The 25048-nt window shown below is 52.4% G+C and overlaps 2 protein-coding genes and 1 long non-coding RNA gene across 4 annotated transcripts; 2 read left to right on the top strand and 1 right to left on the bottom strand.

Annotated features, from left to right (window-relative positions):
* Positions 1-2782: 2782 nt before the first annotated feature.
* LOC122224579 (keratin, type II microfibrillar, component 7C-like) lies at positions 2783-7948 on the bottom strand. 2 transcript variants are annotated; one of them, XM_042946621.1, is made up of 5 exons: positions 7845-7948; positions 6577-6702; positions 4811-5031; positions 3799-3830; positions 2783-2929 (listed from the first exon to the last, which is right to left on the bottom strand). In XM_042946621.1, exons 1-5 carry the CDS (start codon positions 7845-7847, stop codon positions 2925-2927), a joined length of 387 nt encoding a protein of 128 aa, XP_042802555.1. In that variant the 5' UTR covers positions 7848-7948; the 3' UTR covers positions 2783-2924. The 2 variants fall into 2 exon arrangements, with proteins under 2 accessions (XP_042802555.1, XP_042802556.1); XM_042946622.1 differs by having other exon boundaries at positions 6598-6702; positions 7845-7929.
* Positions 7949-7994: 46 nt separating this feature from the next.
* LOC122224582 lies at positions 7995-15300 on the top strand. The gene is made up of 3 exons (XR_006204859.1): positions 7995-8098; positions 12420-12908; positions 15187-15300. It is a non-coding gene; the product is annotated as an uncharacterized LOC122224582 (long non-coding RNA).
* A 2695-nt stretch (positions 15301-17995) lies between these two features.
* On the top strand, positions 17996-23941 carry LOC122224577 (keratin, type II cuticular Hb1-like). Its single transcript, XM_042946619.1, has 9 exons — positions 17996-18571; positions 19313-19521; positions 20152-20212; positions 21177-21272; positions 21524-21688; positions 21971-22096; positions 22350-22570; positions 22721-22752; positions 23238-23941. The coding sequence occupies exons 1-9, from the start codon at positions 18011-18013 to the stop codon at positions 23411-23413; spliced, it is 1647 nt and encodes a 548-aa protein (XP_042802553.1). The 5' UTR covers positions 17996-18010; the 3' UTR covers positions 23414-23941.
* The last annotated feature ends 1107 nt before the right edge of the window (positions 23942-25048 follow it).

Genomic DNA, 25048 nt, shown 5'->3' with positions numbered 1-25048 from the left:
CACCTGTGTGTGTGTGAGAGAGACTGTGAGCATTCCTACATGTGTGAGTGTGTGTGTGAATGTGCGCATGCCTGTGTGTCCGTGCTGAAGGGGGGAGCTCTGTGGGTACCACAGTGTGAGTGACAAGTGGACTTATGTGCTGATGGGGGAGGAGGCGGAGAACCGGGCTAAGGCAGGAGTGGTGAGGGTAGGTGCCGCTGGGTGTCATCCTGGGGAGGTGCCCTCTGGCCAGGGAGCCCCGGCTCTAACCCGTGGGGTTCCCTATTTCCCCTCCTGCCCTGTAGACACTCTAGCTCCAGCTGGGGCAGCAGGAGACCAGCTGGCCTTAGACTTGTAGAGCCTTCTTTTAAAGGTGCTCAAAGCCTTTCCCAAGACTCCAGTACCTGAGATATTCATTGCATTTATGTAACTCTTACTATGTTTTAAGGACTTTGCATATAGTAATATATTTTTCACACAATCCTGTGACAGGGACTATTCTCGTTTTACCGGTCAACTATGGTGCAGAGAGGTTCAGTAAGGAGGAAAATGAAAAGGGACAGGTGAATCTTCACCAGTTAGATCTGGGAAGGGCAGGACTGAGACTCAGAAACAGGGAGTGTTTGGGCCAGGGTAACAGCAAGATTGGGAACAGAATCCAGACCCTTCCTTCCTTACTCCAGGCTGGCCTGGCTGATACATTGCAGCTGGAATTTCATCAGGAAGGATTGTGTGTAGACTCATCCAGAGACTCCTGAGGGGTTTCCATGGGGTGAGACAGGTTAATGGTGGAAGAATGACCCAATGCGTCCAAGAACAGAGCTGACCACACAGGACCACAGAGCCTCACTCTACCCGTTCACCCATTCATCCGTTCATATCCACTGCATGGCAGGCCCTAGAGATGGGTTGACAAGACAGTCACTGGCTCTGAGGGGCTTATATAGAGATGCCAACATCTAAGTCACATCTGTCGCGTCTAAGTGCTATCAAGTATGAGGCAGGCCGGAGCAGAAGAAGGCTGACCCTCTAGTGGTCCTGTTCTGCTGAGAAGTGATGTCTTAACTGGTGACACCCACCTCCCTTCAGAAGTCACCTTGACTAACAAAGCTTGTAAATAGGCTGGTAAGACTCTCTATAAATGCACCACATAGTTCTCTCCCACCCCAGGCTGGAATGTGGCCTGTGGCCAGGGAAGCCACTCAGAGAATCAGTCCCCAAACCACAAACATGGCTGGTGGCCCACGCAAGACACGCAAGCCTGACCCAGCAGCCCATGGAATCTGGACTGACGTCAGGCTTGGGATTCGAAACGGGAAAACGTGAACAGCCAGCCCTCCGTGGTGTGGACCGCAGAATGCTCACCATAAACCCAGCCAACGACTCCAGGTGAGAGTTCCCTTGGCACCTCCCTCCAAGTCCTTTCCTTGACATTATCAGCACAGCAGGAGCTGGCAAAACCTGACCTTGAAGATCACAGAACGTCATTACCTTCCTAGCAAAATGCAGGGAACCTGGAGCCCAACCGCAAAATCTCGCAAAGGGGCAGCTCGGCTCTCAGCTGCTTTGCACTGAGAGTGTCGGTAAGAACGTTTGTTTATACAGTTGGTGTCGGTCAGAATTGGCCAAATGGGGCTGATGTGTGCGTCCATTGGGTCCGTGTCCCCTGCCCCCCTGCTGCGTGGCAGTCCTTATGCCAAGTTTCGGTCTCATTCCTCTTGCATGATACAGTTCTGTTTACCCAGGAAGGGGGCCTTTTTGGATACCTGTTTTCTGGGCAGGGACCCAGGAAAACACAGCAGACATAGTGTACCTTAAAAGGTAAAGCCAAGGCCTCTGGCCAATGACGCACCTTAACCCCACCCAGGGACATAGAAAGCAGGAACCATTGTTCCCCGCATGTGTTGATGATGTAACCCTTTGTGCAATAGAAAAGACTGTGAGTTCACCGAGTGGAAGCTTCTCTCGGGCCTGTGTGGCAAAGAGAGAGCCCAGAGATCCAGCCTTTCTCTGGCCACGCACCACCCCCCGCAAACTGGCCTATCTTCTGCCCCTCAAAGTCCAGTTGCCTTGTAAAAACCCACAGCAAACAACACCATAGACCTGGAAATAGAGGCAGAGCCAGAAGCTCCATCTGCTTCCAAAGACATGTTCTCCCAGCCCACCATCGGGTCATTTGTTAAACTAGAACCCAGGCCTGGGCCACCCAGCTGTGTTCATATCCCCCCGCCAGAATCTTCGAGGGCCGTCTTCCCCGGAGCCTGTCCTCAAGTGCCCCTGCCAGGCCGGCAGAGGGTGATTTGCCCTCATCCCCACCTCCTCCATTCTCTTTGGGGCTGGTTTGGGCCTGCCTCCCCACCAGAACGTCCTGTGCAAGGCCAGAACCAGAGTGCCTGGCTCACTCAATACTGCACCTGACCCTCAGAAGCCATTCGGTAAGTGTCTGTAGGGCGAGTGACTGGATGAATGAAGGCAGCGCTCAGCAACCAGACATGGTGGAATGCGGGCCCCAGGCTGGGGAATAAGCAGGTCTGAGGAGGAATGAACCCCTTCTTTCACTTTCCCCAAGGGTCCTCTGTCAACCCACCACCACCACCAACCTCAGGATCCTGGTTCAGTGACATCACCATAAACTGAAGTCATGTGGACCCACACTCCGCAAGGGGAGGGCTGCTTCCTGGTAGTGTTCGCTCCTTTTCTCCCCTACCCCCAAATCCAGCCAGCTTCCCTACCCCCAAATCCAGCCAGTTTCGTCTTGGCTCTGTACCTAACTTGAGGAATCCAGGCGCAAACAGCCCAGTGGCTCAGTCCACTGAAGAACTTTTATTGCAAAGGAGGAGTCCTAGGAAAATAAAAGTGAAGGGGTGGGGGCAGGTCAGAGGGACAGGGTGCTGGGTCCAGGTAAACCACATAGCCTCCTCAGTGGCTCAGCATCCGGGCTATCTTCACCCTGGAAACCGGACAGTCACTAGTCTAGTCCGGTAAACTAGATTCCAAGACTTTACGCTCCGGGGTGGGGGCAGGCAAGAGGGAAAGATGAGGTGACGGCTAGCTCCGTGGGAGAGGGCGTCTGAGACAGAGGGTCAAGTCCTTGGGGCAGAAGCTAGGGTTCTTTTTCTCCAGAGCATGGCAGGAAGGTTCAACATCTGCGGGCACCGCTGCAGCCAAAGCCCCCGAAGCATCCGGGGGAGCCGCAGAGCGCGCAGCCGCCGCCAGGGGCGCTCGTGTCCAGGGCGCCGGAGCCCGCTCGGGGAGGCAGCAGGTTGGCCGGGCCAGAGGCTGAGCCCAGCCCGCTGCCCAGGGCTGAGCAAAGCGCGGCTGTCAGAGGGGAAACCGTCTTCTCCCGCTCCGCCCCCAGAAGACAGACATACAGACTCCTCTCCCAGAGGGCAGCCTCAAAGACCCTCCTCCTCTCCAGGAGTCAGAGGTGCAAATTCCCCAAAGACCAAGGGGTCTTGGTGCAGACCCCTTCCTCCAAGAAACAGACTCCAGAAGGCCCCCTTCCCTGAACTCGGACACTCAGGTTCTCCCCACGTGAGAATCAAACAGTCTCTTCCACAAGGACAGACCCACAAGAACACCCTCCCACACCCCAGGACAAACCAACAGAACCTGCCCCCAAAGAACAGACCACAAGACCTCCCCCTTCAACACACACAAAGAATCACCCCCGAGAGAATAAACAGCCCCCCACAAAAGGGAGACACACAGAGGAAGCAATCCCAAATCCCAAATCCCTTCCCAAGAGAATGCACACAAAGGGGTGTAGGGGATAAGATTGAACTCCTCTAACCCAAGCTATGTCTATTATTTACTTACTGAAGCTTCCTGCCCCAAATCCCGGACCAAGCCTATAGAGAGGAGGAGGAAGCAGGTGAGTGAACATCCCTCCTGGGTATAATTCTGGGTATAATTCATTCTCCAAAACAAAACTTTCCTGGCCCTCCCCGGATGGGCAGAGAGATCTACATGCCCCTGGTTCTCTCAGATCCCCACAGCCCTTTTGCATCAGACTCCTCTGGAGCTTAAACTCGATCTTTCCTCCTTAAATTCAGATAGTCCGATTTTATCGATGACCTCTTGGAGGAGGGAGAAGGCTAACGACGCTTTCTTTGGCCTAAACTTAGCCTAAAAGGAGAGACCATGAAGGGAACATTTTAAAGGACACTATAGAGGAGATAGCTCAATCATCTGAAGACTATTGGTCAAGCCACACCCAGTCGCTTTCTACCTGTGTGTCCTTGAGGTGGTCCTTTACCCTGAGACTCAGTTTCCCCATCTGTAAAATGGGGATGACAGCACCTCCCTCCCAGGGGTTTTGCGGGGTTGAAAGATAATAAATGCTGCATGCCTGTTGCATGGTGGGTTCCCTGTCCCTCCCCTCAGCCTGGGGTACCCAGCTGGAGCTAGCAGCCCTTGGGTCTCTACTGCTGTCTAAGGTTAAAAGCCAGGCCCTGCCTGTTCCCATAAACCCTGCCTTCGGGGCAAGAAGGGCAGAACTGAGAAGGCACTCCAAACTGGAGACATTATTCCCCCTGGCTAGGCCTTGGTCCTTGCAGCTGCCTCACTGGACAGACTGGCCCCTGCTCTCTGCCCTTGGGGGTGTGTGACCATGTGTCGTCCCATCCCAGGTGCCAAGGGTGCTCCTTAAAGCCCTAAAGGGCCTTAAGCTGGTGGGGAGAAATTGGCTCCAGGAGAACAAGGCCCTGGATCCCCAGGTCATCTCTCCCCACCACCCCCCCTCCCCAGCTGGTGAGGACCCAGATGGTGACCTCCCTGGGCCCCTGCACTCCTCGCCGTGGCCACACCCAAAGCACTGCCCAGCCCCCACCTGCTCTCCTCGCCCTCCAGCAGCTTGCGGTAGGTGGCGATCTCGAAGTCCAAGCCCAGCTTCACGATCATGAGCTCCTGGTACTCCCGCAGCTGCCGGGCCATGTCCTGCTTGGCTCGCTGCAGGGCGGCCTCCAGCCAGGCCAGCTTGCCCTGGGCACTGTCTGAGGCACCCTCCTCCTGCAGAGCTCGTGGCTCCCTGGCTCTGTCTAGTTCACAGGGCTGGGGGCGAAGGGAAGAGCACGGACAGGACATCCTTGGCCCCCACCCCCTCCCCCATCAAAGATCCAGACCCTTCTTGGAGGCCAGAGGGCCAATGAGGGATTAAAGATCACTGTATGGAATGGGCCTTCCTGTTCCAAAAAATGTGTCTGTGTCTGCCCAGCTCCCAGTGTGGAGATTTAGGACCAGCCATCCGAGATGGCTGAGACAGAGCCTTTCACGTCTAATATGGTAACTCTTCTCAAAGGAGCTAGGATCCAGGAAGCATCAAATGCTCCTGAGCACATAATGCTAGGTTTATTATTTCATCAGGGAAACTAACAGGAAGGATATCCTTTCCTCACCAGAAACTAGCCTCCGTAGTCTCTGCAGAAATAGAACAATAATAAACGCTGGCCTTGATGAGCTTTGCTTGCTGCTTAGGAAACTGGGGGTGGGGGATGGGGGGACTGTGATCAGAACAGCAGAGGCCGGTGGCAGACTGAACCATGACAGGCCCATCCATTCACTGTGCCACCCCCTTGAACCTGAACAGCTTGTCCCTCCTCACAGTCATCAGTTTCTGAAGAAGGGAGGACCTCTCAGAGCCTCAGACACTTGTATCCACAGAAAGCAGGGGAAACAGGGAGCAGAACCCCTTCCCTCTGCAGGTAAAGTATGAGCCCAGGGGGCTTGACAGGGCAGCTGGGAGGAGAGAGGGGAGATTGAGAGGCAGAGAAGTCGGAAGAAAGAAAACATCCATGTGGGAACCTCTCTTTCCTAAGCCTAGAGCCTGAGCTGCAAACCCGAATGCCTCCAGAGGCCTGGCTGGAGGCATCCCAAGGTGAAGGCCAAATGTTAACCCTCTAGCAATAGTATCCAGTTCCAGAAAGAAATCCGCACATTGTCAGTGTCCCACAATCACCAGGACCTCTTTCACAGTTTCAGCCTCTCACATCTCTAATTTAGAGACACGGGTGTTGGTACCTTTTGCCTTCCACAAGGATAATAACAGCACCAGCCAAGATGATGAGAAAATGGCAAGAGCCCACTGCCTCTGCATCAAAGGACGCAGCTCAGGTTGGTGGGGTCGATGCACACAAAAGGAGCACGGCCTTGTGTGAAGGCGACAGAGAAGACAGAAGCCTCCCTTCCCTAGCAGAATGTTGCCAACTCCGTGCATTATTTAAAGAGAACCCAGAAAACCGGATTTCTGCGGAACATCTTGCGATTCCCAAAGAAGGGCTGAAGTTTAATGCTGTGTAGGACAAACAAAGCATGCAGATACAAAATCACACGTGTGCATGAAAACTGATAGGCAAACAAGCGTACAGATTTATACGTATTTTACCTACGGGTCAGTTACATGCCTCTGAACTACTACAGAGTCCCAGGCAAAGGCAGCGTGATGTACACGTGTAAAGCCACACTTCCGTTTGCTCGGACACTCACAAAGAGAAACTCTACCCATCTACTCCAGAGGAGGGGGACGACTAGTCGAGCTGTCATAGATAATGGACACCCTCCCACCCTTCATCCCCCCCCCCCGCCACACCCACCCCTCACCTGACTCTTAGCGCTGTTCACCTCTGCAGTCAGCCGCTGGATGGCCTGGTTAAGCCTGTTCAGCTCCTCCTTGCTGTGTCGCAGGCCCTGCGTGTGTTTCTGCACGGTCACCTGTACCTCCTCGCACTGTGGGGCAGAGGCAGCACAGGACAGGGGAGGGTCGGGGCGAGGAGGACAGCCAACAAGGGCACTCAACCGAAGCCCGCAGGACAGCTCCAGGACCAACCCCTCCACCTTCCCTCATGAGCAGGTCATCTGACTACTCTGTTTCTCTGTCTGGAAAATGGGGATGATCGTCTTTCCTATTGCCGAGGGTTGACGGGCACACTGGAGGATGCTCTATCGGGTCTAGAGACGCCAAAGGTAATGTCGAAGGGATGGCACAAAGAACAACACAGGCCGATTATCTGTCGAGTCCTTGGACTGAGATCACATAGGGTTTATCCCAGGCAACAGGGGTAGTTAGACTCTAGCAAATCAGTTATGGTCATTCACATAGGATCATGGCAATTAATACAAACACCATTTTTAAAGATCCAGCGGTGATTCCTAATTTAAAAGTACTTTCAAAAATCTCTGAATATAAAGAAACTCCTTTAAGCTGATGAATGCTACTCACCAGCGACAGGGATCCAGATTCCAGCTCCTTCGCTAAACCCAAGGCCACTATGGGGAGAGCTATCTAGAAGGGACAAAATCAAGGGGCCTTTTCCCTTTCCTGCACCTGTCTTCACATACCAGCCCATAAACCGCCTGGGCTCGGTAACTGACGCACAGGGCCTTATTCTCTTCAAGGTCTTCTATCTCCATCGTCTCACCTGGGCTCAAGACCACCGTGGAGTAGGCCAGGTGGGTGTTACTGTCTCCCTTATCCTTCCTTGGGCAAGCTGAAGCTCATTACATCTACTGTCCGAGGAAGTAGGGACCCAGTGGGACATGAGTGACCCTGCCAGTCGAGCTGAGCTAGACTGTGTCTTAAGTGCATGTTCTTTGCTCTGTACCCTGAGGAACATTAAAGTCACACACACTCTTCAACCCAGACAACAGGAACTGTTCACGCCAAACCCAGTGCAAATTGCTTTCCAGGGCAGAGGGGGTATGGGAAATGGATATGAACAGACTCCCACAGGCCACCCTTTCCGGGTCCCATTCCCAAAAGCTGTAGACACAGCAGACAAGCTTGTGCCTGGCTAGGTCCAACAGATCTGGGCAGAGTCCAAGACCCCCTCATCCCATGTGACCCAATGTGCCACATAGACAAGTCTCACCATGATGAAAAGAGCTGTCGTCTCTCCAAGCCTCCGGAGCGCACCTAAGCCCAGCTCCAGCCCAGGGAGCTCCCAGAATCCTCGCCTCTGGAGACAAAGCTGCTCCCTCCCAGGGGGCTTTGTGACCTCACCTTGCAGAGTTCTGACAGGGGCCGGAAGGGGCTGTTCTGTCAGCCCAGGTGGGAGAGTGGAGGTCCCTGGCCTGGAATGGGCCTTGAAGGAAAGAGGAGGAGAGGGAAGGAAGGATCCTTCAGGTGGGGGAAATGTGCAGAGCCAAGGAGTTTGGGCTTATGGGGTGAGAAATGGGGAGCCACAGAAGGTGCTTGAGCAGACCACCACCCTGGTGTGCGATGCAGTTTAGGAAGGCCCGTCTGGAAGCAGAGGGAAGGCAGGCAGGAGGGAAAGAGACCGGGGCTGGGGTTCCAGTGCCAAGACTAGGTAGACATCCGGGACAGGATGGAGCCTCTAAACTGCAGGAGGAACCAGGGACCAGACAGCACACGCTGGTCAGCATTTTCTTTCTGTTTTATAAACTTCTCATACGTGCAAAAGAATGTGTGCATATAACCTACATTTAATGATTTAAATGGCAACAGTAATAAAAACAGATCCTTGTGTACCCACCAGTACCTTCGAAGCCCCACGTGGGACCCTTCCTGATCATAGCATCCTCGGTCCCTGACCCTATCCCATCTCCAAAGTAACCACTCTCCTGGGGTTTGTAGTGAGCTTTCCTTTGCTTTTCTTTAGCCTCCGGTGTGCATGAGTCCTTCAGCATTTGTTCAGTTTTGTCTAACATTAAGCTTTACAAAAATAGGATTATGTTGTTTTTATGACTTGCTTTTCCCTCCCCGACATTCTGTATGTGAGCTTTTGATGCGTAGAGCTTAGTTCATTTGTCACTGCTGCGTAGTATCCCAGTGTGTGATTCTCTCTCCATTCCCCTGCGGGTATACATCTGTGCACCTTTGTTTTTGTGCTAACAAACAATGCCGGTGTGAACCTGTAGGTACGTTTCTGCTGTCGTACTTTGGCAAGAAGATGTTTGGGCTACTGGCAGTCAAACTATTGTTTAACCACAACTCAAAATAACAAACGGATTTTATATCGTGAATCCGTACCTACCTACATGCTCATGCACCTAAATGGAAATAAGTTTCATGAAGAATTGCTCACTCCTACTACGCGCGATGCGTTCTCTCAAACCACTCACTTGCACACGTTCTTTCACTTTGTATGGCTTTATGTTTTATCTTTAGGTTTTCAACAGGACCTTATGTTGAGACTTCATTTCTTATAAATAGTGTGTTGATTTTATTATGTATTGAATATAATGAAAATGAAATACCCATGAAGCCACTTATAGGCACAAGAACCAAACGTCCCTAATAATTTACACATGCCTACACACTGCCTCCCCAGCCTGTTTCTGCTTCTTGATCTGGGGGGGTGGGGAGGGCACTTCCTTGAATTTCTCATCATTCCCTTGTTTTCTTTTCTTCTAGTTTGATTACATGCATGCATGTACCTGTAAACATTATTGTTATTATTATTATTATTATTATTATTATTATTATTTAGTTTTTCTTGTTTGGTTGGGTTTGGGGTTTTGGGTTTTTTAAGTATATCACTTACAAAAGGACTTGCTTTTTTTTTTCTAATATTGTAGAACTAAGGGTCCTTCACTAGGATTCATAGTATTCTATTACGTGAACACACGACACTTTATATAACTCTATTATTGTTTTGTTCTGTTTTCTCTTACAAAGTTGGTGCTACGAACATTTTTCTAAATGTCCCCGATGGATGTGTGTGAGGATTTTTCTGTGATACACATCTAGGACTGGTATTTCTGAATCAAATAGTGAATATTACAACACAAAAGTTATTTGCCAAAGTCATATAATAAAGACTTATACTTTGATCAGCAATACATAAAAGATTCGTATCTTCTCTGGCGCATCTAATTTTCAATAATGAAATGATATAATCAGTCTTATTTTTGATCTTACTTTGCATTTTCGTGATTCCTATTGAGGCTGAATATCTCTTTAAGTGTTTATTACCTGTATGGATTTCCTTTTGCCCATGTTTTTGTTGTTGGGTTGTTTGCTTTATTCTTACTAGATGCTAAGTGTTTTTTATATTTCTATATAAATTTATACTTCTAGATATTATACTTTGTCACTTATATGTATCACAAATATCACCTTCAAATTTATGGCTTGTCTTTTCACTTTGTGAATATTTTGATAAATAAAAGTTCTTAATTTTAGTGTCTAATTTACCCATCTTTTCTTTCAGATTAAGCATTCATCATGCCTTGCGTAAAAATCCTTATTTATACCAACGTCAGAAAGAGAGGGACGCCTGGGTGGCTCAGTCATTTGAGCATCCAACTCTTGATTTCGGCTCAGGTCATGATCCCAGGGTCATGGGATCAAGCTCTGCATCGGGCCCTACACTCAAGCACAAAGCCTGCTTGGGATTCTCTCTCTTTCTCCCTCCACCCCTCTCCCCTGCTAGAGCTTGCCCACACACACTCTCTGTCTCTCTAAATAAATAAAAAAAAGAAAGACATTCACTAATGTTTTCTTCTAAAGATTTTAAAGTTTTGCATTTGAAATTTATAATTATAGTTTGCTTGGAATTGATTTTGTGTATAATAGAAGGCAAGAATCTAGTTTCATTTTTTTTCCACGTGGATAGCCAATGCCATAGTCCCTTCTTTACTACTGATCTGCAATATCACTACTGTGGCATATCAAAGATACAGATCTAGCTATATATATAACTTTATATATTACATATAACTTTGGTTATATATTTATATATAGTTACTATATTTATATAATATTTACATACAAGAATAGACAAACTGATCAATGAAACAAACTAGAGAACCCCTAAATTGACATATATTATGTACATTACACATAACACATATATATGTTGTTAATATATTCATGTTTTATATAAAGTATATTGTATTACATATTATAATAAAAATATTATGCATAAAACACATCTAATGTGTATATAATATATATGTATAATATATGTGTTATTATATATATTGTTACTATATATATATATAAAATATACGTCAATTTAGGGGCTCTCTAGTTTGTTTCATTGGTCAATTTGTCTCTTCTTAAGTGGATATTACACTGAATTAATAGCTTTATAACTACCTCTGAAAGGGCAAATACCCATTCAAATGCTCTTTTTTATCCCAGGTATTCTTTTTTTTTAATTTTTACTTATTTTTGAGAGAGAGAGAGAGACACAGCATGAGTGGAGGAGGGGCAGAGAGAGAGGGGGAGACACAGAATCTGAAGCAGGCTCCAGGCTCCCAGCTGTCAGCATAGAGCCCAATACGGGGTTCAAACCCACAAACAATGAGATCGTGACCTGAGCCAAAGTCCGAGGCTCAACCGACTGAGCCACCTACACTCCCCCCACCCCCCGCCGTGTATTCTTATATAGCGCCTTGACTATTCTTGATTGTTATTCTTCACCATAAATTTTAGAATCAACTTGTTAAGACTTATGTAAATCCTTATTTGGAATTTGATCATAGTTGCATTGACTCTGTATATCAGTTTAAGGAGAATTAATATCGTTATGATAATAAAACTTCCCATCTATGAATCTGACATAGCTCTTCATTTAGTTAGAGCTGCTTTGTTATCTTGCATTTCACATAATGTTTATATTTCTGTAGGTATAGGTTTCTCCCATATGTATTAGACTGGGTTTTTAAGTCATTATTTTATTAATTTTATTAAGATAAAATATACCTACAATAAAATGCACACATGCATGCAGTTCAACAGGTTTTGGCAGATGCATCAGATGCGTGCCCCACTTAACCACCACTGAATGAAGATACGGAACATTTGCATCATCTCAGAAAGTTCCCTCATGCTCCTCTGCAGTCCAACTCCCAGACCAGCACTGATCTAATTTCTGTAGATTAGTATTGCCACTTTTGGAATTTCATATGAATAGAAGCATTCGGTATGTGCTTTTTTGTGTCTGATTTTTTCACTCAGCATGGTTTTTTAAATCTTTTTAAATGTATTTATTTATTTTGAGCAAGAGAGCAATGTCAGGGGGGTGGGGTGCAGAGAGAGAGGGGAAAGAGTGACTTTATCTTAAGCACCGACAGCAAGGAGGGAAGGAAGATTCAGGAAAGGAAGGGAAGAGCAAGAGTTCAGGGAAGGGCAAGGTTAAGGGGTGGGGGCTGAGAGACGGTCCCCTTCATGGGTCAGACAGCCCAGAATCATCCAACAGAATATATTCCTGTGCCTCTCCTCCCGATACCCTTTCTCAGCCTCAGGGAGGCAGGAGACAAGGAGGGAGAGTCCCACACAACAAGAAATGAGAAGTGGACAGCAGGGAAGATGGGCCAGAGTGAGATCAAAGGGTTACACCCCACCACCAGGGCCAGGCTGGAGAGAGAGCCAGCTGGGAACTTCGGGAGGACGAGAGTGCCAGAGGCTCGGTGTTTCATCAAACCCTGCCAGCTTCACACTTCTTAACCTGCTGCCACAAACTTCCATCCTACAGGATCTGATGCCACAGAAATGGGTGACTGAGACATCCCCCACATACAACTCCTCCTGAGAGCAGCTGACACCTGCACAGGGACGATAACAAGTCAGAACCTTTGGCAGCGTGGGGACCAGAACTCCCGCCCTACCAGCCAAGAGCACCCAGATGGCTGAGATAGTTCTTGCTTATTCACATCTCCAAGGATAAAGAAAGCCTACCTGAGCCTCCCTGTGGCCTGTCCCTGCCTTTACTGGAAGGGAGTCCATCTGGTGGTTTAATCTCAATCCCTTCTTAATCTAGTCTTCCGTCACTGACTTCAGGAAGACCTCCCTGGGGACAACCAAGCTGATGAAACACCTGTTTTAGTCCAGAGAGGTATTTGACATCTTGAACGTGGACACATGTGCTTGGACAAGGAGAAAATGAGAGCCTCCCAACAATGGGAAAGTAAGACTTCCACTCCGATGGGTATGGCATGAGGAGTTATTCCCCTCGTGACCCAAGGTCAGTGTTAGGACTGGGCACTAGCTCCCGACAGTGGTCCCAGAAGTAACGTGGTCACCAGCTCTGAACCCAGTCACCAAAGGAATCACTCAAGTTTTCCCAGGTCAGAAAAGAAGATCTGGGGTACAGACCCCCCAAAGGCTCAGCATCTCCCCAACCCGGTTCCAAAAGAACATAAGGGTCAGGCTCTTCCAGACTCCTCTGGGAAGTGGGACCCGCCAAATGCAGCAGGACACAGAGATCCCTCCACCTGCCCAGGAGTCCAGCTCTGGGCTGCCTCCCCACCCACACTGACGGGCTACATGATCATGAACAATCCAGTCTCCCCGAATCTTTCTATTTGCCCTTTCAGTGTGAGGCCTCCTTTTACCCTGCCTTCTAACCAACAGTGTTCTGGAACCAGTTCACAGACCCTGTTTGACACATTTCTAGCCAACCCTAAATGCAGTCACAGCCAGCCATGCCGGAAGATTTTACACCACCGAAACTGGCAAACCCTGTAAATGGGACTTTTGTTTCCTTCCGAGAGCTGGTTGTTAAACATTTACCCACAAGCAATTGCCCCTAACTAAATTATACAAGAGGCGTATTGGAAATCAGGCAGTAGACCTCAGCTAAAAGTATTCTCCTTGGCCTCCCCTCAGGGCAGGGAGGGTCCCTCCAGCTTGGTGTTCTGGGGGCCAGGAGAGAACAAAGTGGGTTATGGTCCTGGGTGTCTCGGTCCATTTCCTGGATGTACCAGTCTCTCCCCTCCCCCAGCTGGGAACACCCCAAGAACAGGCCTCTCCTTTTCATTAACAGAGTCCCCCTGAGGGACCACAACCAGGGACATTTGTCATGCAAACGAGCTGGATCATGAATGGTGAAATCCATTTGGGGCACTCACTGCCCCAAATGTGATGGGGGGCGGGAAGGGGGGGGCAGATGACCCACACCTGAAACTTGGCATTTCAACCTCATTAGTCGGCCTCTGGATCACGCGGTCTGCGGAGTAATCTCCTCCATGGCAGGGTCTCCCCATGCCACATCACCATGACTTTCATCTCCCCATATTAAAGAGAAGCAGAGATTCTCCTGAGGCTCAGGATGGGGTGTCCCAGCAATTCAGACACCACAGATGGTTGGAGGTTGTACAGGGCTCAGCCTGTGCAACCATACATGTTAGTCCTGCCCAGCCACTAAAACCTCAGAGCTGTGTGCCCTTCTGTTACCATCTCTAGGGATCAGAATCCCCAGACAAAAGAGGCTTTGTTAATATACGCCTGGCATCCTTCCCACTGCCATGTCTAGGAGGCAGGTGTCCTATGCCCCTCACCTTGCTGCAGCACCAGGACTCAGCCCCAGCCCGGCTATATCTAGCAATGTCATCAGAGTTAGCCTAGATCTCAGTCACAGTGCAGCCCATGTTCAGGTCCCATGTCACAGTGCAGCCCATGTTCAAGCTGTTATCCAGTTTGGTGATGACTGAGGTGTCTGAGATGCGGGCTTCAGTGACTCTCATTTCCTGTGGGGCCGACAGCCATTCATATCACCTGTACCATCGAGAGCCAGGTAGAACAGAGCTCACATTCCCCCTTCCCACACACACACACACACACACACACACACACACACACAGAGCCACCATTTCAAAGCCTTCATGCCTGCAGACCCCTCTGTCTGCTTCCTCTGTTCAAAGTCTGGCCTGGGACAGAGTGAAGACGGATGACTAATGTCCTCCCTGCCAGTGCCCACCTCCCCCCATACGGTGTTCTGGAAGCTGATCTCCTCCACTAGGCCGTCAGCATTGGCCTCCTGGTCTCCCTTGCGCACGTAGGCACAATTAAGCTCCTGGAAACAATGCACAGGCAGTTCCTAGTTGTTGCAGAGATTTTCCAGGGGACTCTACCTCCCCCAGGCCAACCCTGGGAAATTTCCAATCCCATTTCCAGCCCTACAGAGCCGGTCATGGGCACAGATCCAGAAGTCAAGAGTTGGGGAACTAAGCTCTCCCTCTCACTCTAGCAAAACGTAGTATGTGACTTTGGGGAATTCTTTTATCTCGCTGGGCCTCTCTGTAAAGGAAGATCCAGAGAATCTCTGCCCTGTGGGTCTCCCGGGGTATAAGGAAGAAAATGCCTTTCCATGGGTAGAAATAAAATATGAGCTTATTAACTGATGGATGGAGTACTGGATGCCCCTGAGGGCTGCTGCACGCAAACCCACTCACCGGCTTGATTCTGACAAGCTCATTCTCTGCAGTGGTCCCCAAAGTGACCTCCTCTTCCTACCTCCACAGGGAAAGGGGTTTGGATCAAGAGAAATTATCAGAGATTTGGCTAGTAGTGGAAGGAAGCAGACAGGACCCCAACATGACCTATCACCTCCCCGCCCCCAGGATGTCTGAAATATCCCTCTGACCCACATCTCTGATAGTACTTAACTTAAACGAGCATTACTCATTCTAAAGAGCTTGGTTTTGTTATTACTCTAATAGAATAAACTGACTGCCCAAGCTTGAGCTTCGATCCAGGATGGTGGGTGGAATTAGCAACATGCACCAATGAGTGTGAACGGTAGAGAAGAGGTGACGTCATTTCTTTGCACCCCTAGTAGCTAGCATAATTTTGGAATAGAGTTAAGCGCTCAGAACAGGTCCACAGGGTGGGTGGACAAGTAGGGATAGGGCCCCTATCTTCCGTTCATAAGGCAATGGGGAGAGGCTCTTAGCTGATATTTCAGCTTTTCTTCCCTTCCTGTGTCTGCCTGTCACTGCCTCTAATTCTGATAAAAGCACAAAGTGGGTTCACGAAGGAAGAAGTTTCCCAAGGCCAGACCTTCCCCCGCACCGACTCGATTCTTGTAGCCCCAGCACCTCCTGCGCGTGGTTAGGGCAGGGGACAGCTGTGATGCAGCAGGGTCACAGGCCAAGGTACAGGTGAAGGTGTAGCCAGAACTGTCTCTTCAAGTGATCCGGCGGGAGCTGGATTTGAGGACCCCATTAGGGGAGCTAAAGCAAGATGATCCACAGGTTATGGTGAGCTAGGTTAGAAGAGTTAAGGCCAGAGGGAGAGGAGAAGGATTCTGACCCCTCCTTCACTGCCCCTCCCTTTTATAAACGCGGCCTGGCCACGTGGAGTGGCCATTTTGTCACCTTAATGGGCTTGGGAGACTTTGCACCCATTTCTCCTCTTTCCCGGGGTCATGATATCGAGCTCCACACTGGGCTCCACGCTGAGCATGGAGGCGGCTAAAAATTCTATCACCCCCTCTGCCCCTCCACTTTCTCCCCACCCCCGCCGTCTCCCTCCCTCTCTCAAAATAAATAAGGGGCACCTGGGGGGCTCAGTCAGTCAAGGTCCAACTTCAGCTCAGGTCCCGATCTCCTGGTTCGTGGGTTCGAGCCCCTCATCGGGCTCTGTGCTGACAGCTCAGAGCCTGGAGCCCACTTCCAATTCTGTGGTCTCCCTCTGTCTCTCTGCCCCTCCCCCACTCGCACTCTGTCTCTCTCTCTCTCTCTCTCTCTAAAATAAATATGCATTGAAAAAAAACTTTTTTAATTAATAAATTAAAGAAATCCTCCATGCTTCAGGGTAAGTCCGTTTCTTCTTGTGAGGGAGACACCAAGGGAAGACGTGTCCAATACTACCATTCCCTGGAAAAAACTGGAGTAGAACTACCTGTACCGAAGCCGTCAGTAACACTACTGGCAACCCTAGCTAAAGCTGGGAGTGGAAGCATAAGACACTGGAGTGGGACCCCCACCTCCACCCCACCCCACCCCCCACCCCACCCCACCCCCCACCCAGAGGACAGCTCTAAGGTTAGGCAGAAGCCCTGCAAAGTCAAGGCTAGACCAAAGCGATTCAGACCCACAAGAGTGTTGGGAAAGACAGCAGAGGGGGCAGAGGGGGCAGAGGGGCACTCTCTAATAATGGGTTGCCAGACAGCCCAACACCAGTCAGAGCTGGCCAGGAACACCTCTTGGGTTCCAGGATTTAATTACCCTTTGCATAATAACAACTTATATTTAAAAGCAAAGGAAGCTAAGGATGATTTGCATGCTTTTCTTTAATGCTGCCTGCTGAGTTCACATTCTAGTTTCCCCTGCTCATAATTGGACGTATAATTAACTTCCATTATAATGGGCTATGGCTTTCTAGAATTGGTGGCCATGACCAAGCCCCAGTTGAGGGGAAGGTTTTGGATTGGGCCTATTTTTCTAAGAGCCCAAAGCCTAGAAGCCTGGGCTCCCTCCTAGGAGAAGAACGCAACCCTCACTGAGCCCCCAAAGACTCAGACCTCCAAGGGGCTGGCATGGAGGAGGGCTGGAAGCCTCCTTTCAGATTCTGAATCCCCTCCTCCATAGAGCTTTCTGCGCTTGACCTTAAGCCACTGGACCACTCTGAGCTCACCTTCCCAATCAGGTAAATGGGCACAATAATACTGACGTTGGAAGGATGCCCGAGGGTAAAGATAAAAAAATGCATCATAAAAGCCCTCACACACTGGAGGCACTCCTTTAATGCAACTGCCTGAACCGACCCCCAGGAGAGTGGAGAGGGGTACAGGAAGCAATGTGGGGGACTAGGGAGTGGGGGCCCCACACTTACTAGGAAAGGAGCCATGAGCTGAGTTCTGAGCAACAGAGAAGGGAAAGTTTTTGCCCAAAGGGACATAGGATGAATGGCAAAATAACAATGGTAGAATAAACAGAACAAGCAAATAAACAAACATTTATGGAGCTCTTATTAAGTGCTAGGTAGGGCCCTAAACGCTTTCCTGTCCATTACCTCCTTAGGTCCTCCCAAGAGCTTGCAGATGGGTGCTATTTATTACTCCTAACTCGCACAAGAGGAAACTGAGGCTCCGAAAGGTTATTCACTTGTCCAAAGTCATGACAAGAATCTGTAAGACCGGCTTCAGAGACCCCTCCCCTTCGACGCACATACTCGCTCCCCCACCAGCCCCGGAATGGAGCCCGTGAAGATCCAGCGCCTCCGGGACCCAGTCCCAGCCGAGGGGCGCAGAGGGGGGCGCCCCGAGGCCGCGGCGCACGGCCCGCAAAGGTGACCAGGCGTTTCCCGGCCCCATAAAGCTCGGGCGGGAGGTGAAGCCGTTTTATGGAGGCGGCCGGCGGCCCGGCCCGCTTTGATTCCCGCCTCGACGAGGCGCGCGGGCCGACCTCCAAGCTCGTAAACGCGTTGGCCGCGCGCTCCCGCCGGCCCGGTGGGCCGCGATATAAGGCGCAGCGCGGGCCCCGGGCTCCAGCCACCCGCCGCCGCCGCCACCGCCGCACCATGTCCTGCCTCTCCAACGGCCTCGCCGCCCCCTGCGGGGTCCGCGCCTTCAGCTGCGCCTCGGCCTGCGGGCCCCGGCCCGGCCGCTGCTGCATCACCGCCGCCCCCTACCGCGGCGTCTCCTGCTACCGCGGCCTCACCGGCGGCTTCGGAAGCCACAGCGTCTGCGGCGGCTTCCGCGCCGGCTCCTGCGGCCGCACCTTCGGCTACCGCTCCGGCGGCGTGTGCGGTCCCAGCCCGCCCTGCATCACCAGCGTGTCCGTCAACGAGAGCCTCCTCACGCCCCTCAACCTGGAGATCGACCCCAATGCGCAGTGCGTGAAGCACGAGGAGAAGGAGCAGATCAAGTGTCTCAACAGCAGGTTCGCTGCCTTCATCGACAAGGTGGGTGTCCTTGATCACACCCTTCCGGAGCCCTCCATTCCTGGGCTAGGCTGAAGACAGTCAGGGGCAGGAGACAGGAGGTCCAGGTGAGCTCCCGCTCTCATGGACGAAATGGACACACACCCAGGCCACATGAGGACCAAGGACATCAGGATACAGAGCGGAGGCTCCTGATTTGATAGTGTTGCCATTATACGCAACCTCTGTCCAGACAGGCAGGTCCCCACGGAGACACAAGGACAGGCTTGGAACTGGCCTGTCAGAGGAAGAGGGCAGAACATGCACACACACAGACACCAAAATGGACACAAGAAATAGGAAGAGGCCCGCAGGGTGAGCCAGTGGGTGGCTGTCCTTGATCCCACCCTTGCTGTAGCCCACCCATGCTCAGCACTCAGGCTGGGCACTGAGACAGGGGGAGCCAGAGGCCAGCCGGAGACCTCTACCTGCCTCCAGAATACACATGCCACCTGGACTCACCAGGTCTGGAGAACTCCCTTTACCTGAGAGCAGACGCTGACCTTGCCCAGCCCCTTGCTCCCATCCCTGAGTGAGAAAATCCAGACAGAGATCACAGGAGGGAAATCCAGGAGTCACCTTGTCTCCCACTGCCCATCTCTGCCAAGCTCTGCTGAGCTCCGGGGTTGGGAGTTTGCCCCTAAAGCAATCACCCCAGCCCCACCCCAAATTGGCTTCGGGACACCAAGAGCCGTCTGACCCCTCCCCACACCCTGAATGCAGGTGCGCTTCCTGGAGCAGCAGAACAAGCTTCTGGAGACCAAGTGGCAGTTCTACCAGAACCGCAAGTGCTGCGAGAGCAACCTGGAGCCCCTGTTCGAGGGCTACATCGAGACGCTGAGGCGGGAGGCCGAGTGCGTGGAGGCCGACAGCGGGAGGCTGGCCTCGGAGCTCAACCATGTGCAGGAGGTGCTGGAGGGCTACAAGAAGAAGTGAGTGCGGCCCGGAGGATAGTCTCAAGAAACGAAATGGGATGAAGTCAGAGCAGGATAGATTTGGGCTACAGCACCAGAGGAACTTTCCAGTAGGAAGAAGACAGTGACCGGGAGCCTGATGAGGGAGACTTTTCTTTTCCGGGTTGGGAGTTTAAACCCCGGAGAGACTGGGAGGGGCTCCAGCTACCTCATCAGCGTGGGTTTATTTCCTTAATTCAACAAACGTTTATTGACATCTACTCGATGCTGCAGGTGCTGTGTTAGGCCCTGAGCGGGGAGGCAAGGGGGGGAACCAGAACTAGTGTGGGGTTCCTGCCCCCACCCCCGCCGGGAGTTACAGCCCAGAAACAGAGAGAAAGCCTACAAAACTGCGCGTGTGCGCCCACATCAGGAATGAGAGTCCCTAAAACAGGAAGAGCATTGGGTGACGGAGTGGATTGAGAGCCCCAAAGAATGGGATGGACAGATCCCTTCTAGTCCAACACTCTGTGATTCTGTGACTACCTCCAAAAGATCCAGTTCCTGGAATATGTTTGTCTGGGCCTTCATTCTCTCTTTTTTTCCCCCCTCTTCAAAGCCCAGACTATTAAAGTTCTGGCCACTGAAACTTGTGCCCTTTGTCTCCAGGTATGAAGAGGAGGTGGCACTAAGGGCCACCGCCGAGAATGAATTTGTGGCCCTGAAGAAGGCGAGTGACTCCAGAATACTTGTCCCACAACTCAGAAAGCAGGGCAGAGGCAGGAGGGAGCACTCAGGAATTCAGAGAGGCTGAGCGACTCCCCCAGAATCGCCTAGCGCAACCCCTCCCCTATTTCCTTCCCCCCCCCCCAGCACCCCAGCACTCCCCGGGTGGCCCCGGACATTGGAGTACATACACTGCCTGCTTCAAGCAGGGCACCCTATTCCTCCATCGGAGGTAACCCCCATCTGGCCGATGGCTTCCCGCATCTTTCTGCCCTGTGCCTGCCAGAGAGCAGGCATTGCTAAATACTGTGGATGAAAGAGCACACCAATGCTAGGGGATGGCCACATCCTGAGGCCGCCAACAGCTGTGAAGTGCTGGCGTGAACGGTGTATCGTCCCTCACCTCTTAGACTTGATTCGCCACAAATGCCATCATGTGGACTCCCACCAGGTCCTTGCAACCACCTCCATAGGAGGAAGGCAAGGGTTGCTGTGAGGAAAGTGAGGCACAGAGGTCAAGGGTCTTACCCTGAGTTGCCCTGGCTTGGAAGAGGCAGAATTGATCCCTAAGACCTCTTCTTCTGACCACAGATCTAGATTTCTTTCCATGAGGTGTCAGGGCAGAAAGGGCTGGGGCATCATTAGAGCCGACCCATTTTGCTGCAGAGCCTAAGTTTCAGTGATAATGCAAGGTGTGGATTCTGGAGTTTTCTTTTGGGTAGGTAGCGGAGAAAGTGCCTGGAAACCTCATAATCCCACTCCCTTCCCCAAACCTGCTTCTGAGCCCTCTGACTGTAGAAAGGACTTCAACAAGGCCATGATACGAGGCACTAGGATGAGCAGCTAAGGAAGGTCTCCAGGGAGTTTGTCCAGCCTGATGGGGTGCCCTCCTGGGAGCGGGGGGCAGCGGGGGGGAAGCCCTGTGTTGCCTTTCCAGTAAGACTCCTTTGACACCCTCTCCCCTTCAGGACGTGGACTGTGCCTACCTCCGCAAGTCAGACCTGGAGGCCAACGCAGAGGCCCTGACTGAGGAGATCAACTTCCTGCGGCGCCTGTATGAGGAGGTGAGGGGCCGTGGTCCAAATGGAAAAGAAGCAGCCAGCCTAGAAGAGGGGGCTGGGGCTTGGGACTGACCAGGGATCCCTGGGCAGTCGGGGGAGGGGGGGTTGGCCAGGGATTTGGGCTGGGGCAAGGGGGCTGCAGTCCATGAGGCTGTAGTGGGAACTGGGGTGGAGACCAGGTAAGGGCTGAGATGACTGGGTCCACACTGTGGTGGGTGAGGCTGGGGTGTAAACAGGTTCCCCACCATCTGCAGGAGATCCGCGTTCTCCACGCCCACATCTCAGACACCTCGGTCATCGTCAAGATGGACAACAGCCGGGACCTGAACATGGACTGCATTGTGGCCGAGATCAAGGCTCAGTACGACGACATCGCCAGCCGCAGCCGGGCTGAGGCCGAGTCCTGGTACCGCAGCAAGGTGAGGGGCACAGGACACCTGTCTCTTAGACATGGCAGCACGAGGGAAGCCAAGTATTTATTAAGAAGGCCTCTTTTGTCTGGAGTTTCTGATCCCGTGGGATAGTAACAGAATGCCACACAGCTCTCAAGTTATAATCGCTGGGCAGGGCTGCCATGTATAGTTGCACAGGCTGAGCACTGTACAACCTCCCGACCATCTGTGGTGTCTGAATGGGAGGGAAACTGCATCCTGAGCTCAGGAGCGCCTCTGTTTCCCCCCGCACCCCCCCCCCCCCCCCAGTGCGAGGAGATGAAGGCCACGGTGATCCGGCACGGGGAGACCCTGCGCCGCACCAAGGAGGAGATCAACGAGCTGAACCGCATGATCCAGAGGCTGACCGCCGAGGTCGAGAATGCCAAGTGTCAGGTATGGGTCGCCTGGGGCCTCCCCAGGGCCACACAGGCAGTGTGTGCCCCGACTGGCTCTCACCATTCATGATCCAGCCCATTTGCATGGCTCATGTCCCTGGTTGTGGTCCCTCAGGGGGACTCCGTTAATGAAGGGGAGAGGCCTGTTCTTGGGGTGTCCCCAGCTGGGGGAGGGGAGAGACTGGACACATGAGGGAAATGGACCGAGACACCCAGGACCATAACCCACTCTGTTCTCTCCTGGGCCCCAGAACACCAAGCTGGAGACTGCGGTGACCCAGGCTGAGCAGCAGGGCGAGGCGGCCCTGAGCGACGCCCGCTGCAAGCTGGCCGAGCTGGAGGCCGCCCTGCAGAAGGCCAAGCAGGACATGGCCTGCCTGGTCAAGGAGTACCAGGAGGTGATGAACTCCAAGCTGGGCCTGGACATCGAGATCGCCACCTACAGGCGGCTGCTGGAGGGCGAGGAGCAGAGGTGAGAACCACACCCGTGGGGAGAATATGTCTTCAGTCTCCCCCACACTGTGCTTTGAGCCAGGAACATATTTGCATATCATTTGCATCTAATTTGCATCCAGATTATGTGGGGGTCAGAACTAATTTTTGTCTCTGCTCTCCCCACAAGGTTGTGTGAAGGCGTTGGTGCTATAAATGTCTGTAAGTAATCTACGCTGTGGGTTCTGAACTGAGGGCTTGGGGTTCCTCTGGGCAAACTTTTTCTTCAAGGGCCAGATATTAAGGCTTGTGAGCCATCCAGACTCTGTCTCAACTCCTGGACTCTGTCACTGCAATGTGAAAGCGGCTACAGCCATAAGCAATACCTAAGGAGTACATATGGCTTGCTTCCGATAAAACTTTATTTACAAATATAGGAGGCCAACACAGGCCATAGTTTGAAACCCTGAAAGGAAGGAGGGAGTGTGGCAGTGAATGATTATGAGTTAAAAAGCTATTTCTGCCCACAGGGAGGGCCTGGGAGCACGGTTTATCAAGGACACTTGCAGCCTGAATGCAGGAAAGAGTGCCCAGGGGTGAAGGTGTTGGGGAGAAGGGGGGAAGAGAGGAATAGAAATGAAGGGGGGCGCTCTGAGCAAGAGCCAGTAGACCTCGCACAGGGACTAAGCCCTTCTCTCCTCCCGCAGGCGTCAGCAGCTCCCGGGGCGGGGTCGTCTGCGGGGACCTCTGCGTGTCCGGCTCGCGGCCAGTGACCGGCAGCGCGTGCAGCGCCCCCTGCAGCGGGAACCTGGCGGTGAGCACCGGAATGTGCGCGCCCTGCGGCCAGAAGTGCAGCGGCAGCTCCTTGGTGCGGTTCGCGTAGCGCCTCCCGCCGTGTAAATACTCGGCTCTCACCCCTACCTCCAGCGGCGGGTCCCGGAGCAGCCCTAGCCCTGGGGCTTGAAGCGGAAGGGCTTGGAGAACCTGCGGGCCTGACCCGTCCACCCTGCAACCTTATCTTCTTGCAACTTCTCCGCCTTCTCCCCCTCCTTCGCTCTTGCTCTTGGGGAGGGGGGCGGATTCCTTCCGGAGAGGGCCGGCCTCCCTGCCCAGCTGGCCCCAGGAGTCTAAATGCCTGCCTTCCAAGCAGCCTTAGGCAGGGAGCCAATCCTGACCTGCTCGGGCTGCTCTGGGAGCTGGCCTGGCACAAAAACCTGTGGCTTCTAAGGCACAGATTGGTCCCAGGTCCCCTGGGCTGTGGACGTGCCTCTATTCCACCGGGCCTCCCCTGCCTTCCAAACCCTGGCAGTGACTGAGGCCTCGGCTTCACGAGGACATCTCTTGGCGGTCGCCTGGGCTCCCTCCCCTTCGTGCTTAGTGTCCACGTTGCCAATAAAGCTCATGGATCATACATAATGCTCTCAGAAAAGCTCCTGTCTGTGCCTACACATGGGGACGTCCAGCCCGGTTTGGGCCCCTCAGAGGCTGACGGAGAAGCTGTTCACAGCCAAAGGGGAAAGAGGACTATCTCGGAGGCACCCTGCCCGAGTGCCACATTCACACTTCCTGAAGGCTGCAGAGGGCTGGCCGTTAGCCCCAAATACCCAGACAGCGTGAGAAAGAGCTGGAAGCAAAGGGAGAGAAAGGCAACCAGGAGGAGACAGCCAGGAGGGGCAGGGCCCGGCTCTCCTGACACCTGTAGGGGGGTACCTTATCACTCACGGCGGGACACCAACGGCCCACTTCCCCCACTCCCTGTCCCACCCCCACCTCAATATATGAAAATTCCTGACCGTGGCATCGAATATAGACTCCTCCTCCCCCAGAAACCAACACTCTCTTGATAGCCCCCCCTATATACACCGCCATCACCCCCCAGGTGTCCTAGACACAAGAGACCTCCCCACTACCCCCTCCCCACCATCCATCATATGTGCTGTTGCAGGAACAGATATCCCCATAGACCCTAAAAACACCCCCACATGTGTACAGACACACAGACCCCCGACCCCAGACACAGAGATGCTCTTATGGAGCAGCTGACACACAGATGCCCCTCCCCCCACCAGGGAGCCAGATACACACACAAGCCACCGCCCAGGCACAGAGCCTCCTGCCAGGGGGTCCAGATTCTGGGACTCCTAACCCCTCCCCCTCCCAAACACACACAGGCCTCCTCCCACTGCCATCATCACCCGCACAGAATCCCAGACCCAGAGAGCCCGTCCAGGACCTGAGGGCCGGGCAGACCCAGCACCAGCAAGGGCCAAGGGCGCGAGCTGGCTGGTGCATCTGAAACCCAGGCCTGCGGCAGCTGAATGTCTGGGCCTTCTCACAGCAAGGAATGAACTCTGGCAGCACAGGGCATGGGGGTGGGGGTGTGCAAACAGCCCTCCACTCCCTCAGCAGGAGAAGGCTTCAACGCCCACTTCCTGGCAGAGCCAGACTTCCTGGGATGTTTCTGGGCTTCAGGAGAGGAGCTGGACTCAGTCCCAGCCCTGGGAGGAGGCCAAGGCCT

Source organism: Panthera leo, chromosome B4 (genome assembly GCF_018350215.1).
Source record: "Panthera leo isolate Ple1 chromosome B4, P.leo_Ple1_pat1.1, whole genome shotgun sequence".
NCBI lineage: Eukaryota > Metazoa > Chordata > Mammalia > Carnivora > Felidae > Panthera > Panthera leo.
Note: the sequence above shows the minus strand (reverse complement) of the source record. Positions and strands in the feature narration are given on the sequence as shown.

What these genes read in the sequence shown, in the direction of transcription:
- LOC122224579 (XM_042946621.1), bottom strand. An exon ending in TGAACAGCGCTAAGAGTCAG is followed by an intron (nt 5,032 to 6,576) that starts GTGAGGGGTGGG and finishes CTTCGCCCCCAG; the next exon opens with CCCTGTGAACTAGACAGAGC. An exon ending in CTGGAGGGCGAGGAGAGCAG is followed by an intron (nt 3,831 to 4,810) that starts GTGGGGGCTGGG and finishes TCCTCTCTATAG; the next exon opens with GCTTGGTCCGGGATTTGGGG.
- LOC122224577 (XM_042946619.1), top strand. Translation starts at nt 18,011, where the DNA reads ATGGAGGCGGCCGGCGGCCCGGCCCGCTTTGATTCCCGCCTCGACGAG. An exon ending in AATTTGTGGCCCTGAAGAAG is followed by an intron (nt 20,213 to 21,176) that starts GCGAGTGACTCC and finishes TCTCCCCTTCAG; the next exon opens with GACGTGGACTGTGCCTACCT. An exon ending in TCGAGAATGCCAAGTGTCAG is followed by an intron (nt 22,097 to 22,349) that starts GTATGGGTCGCC and finishes CCTGGGCCCCAG; the next exon opens with AACACCAAGCTGGAGACTGC.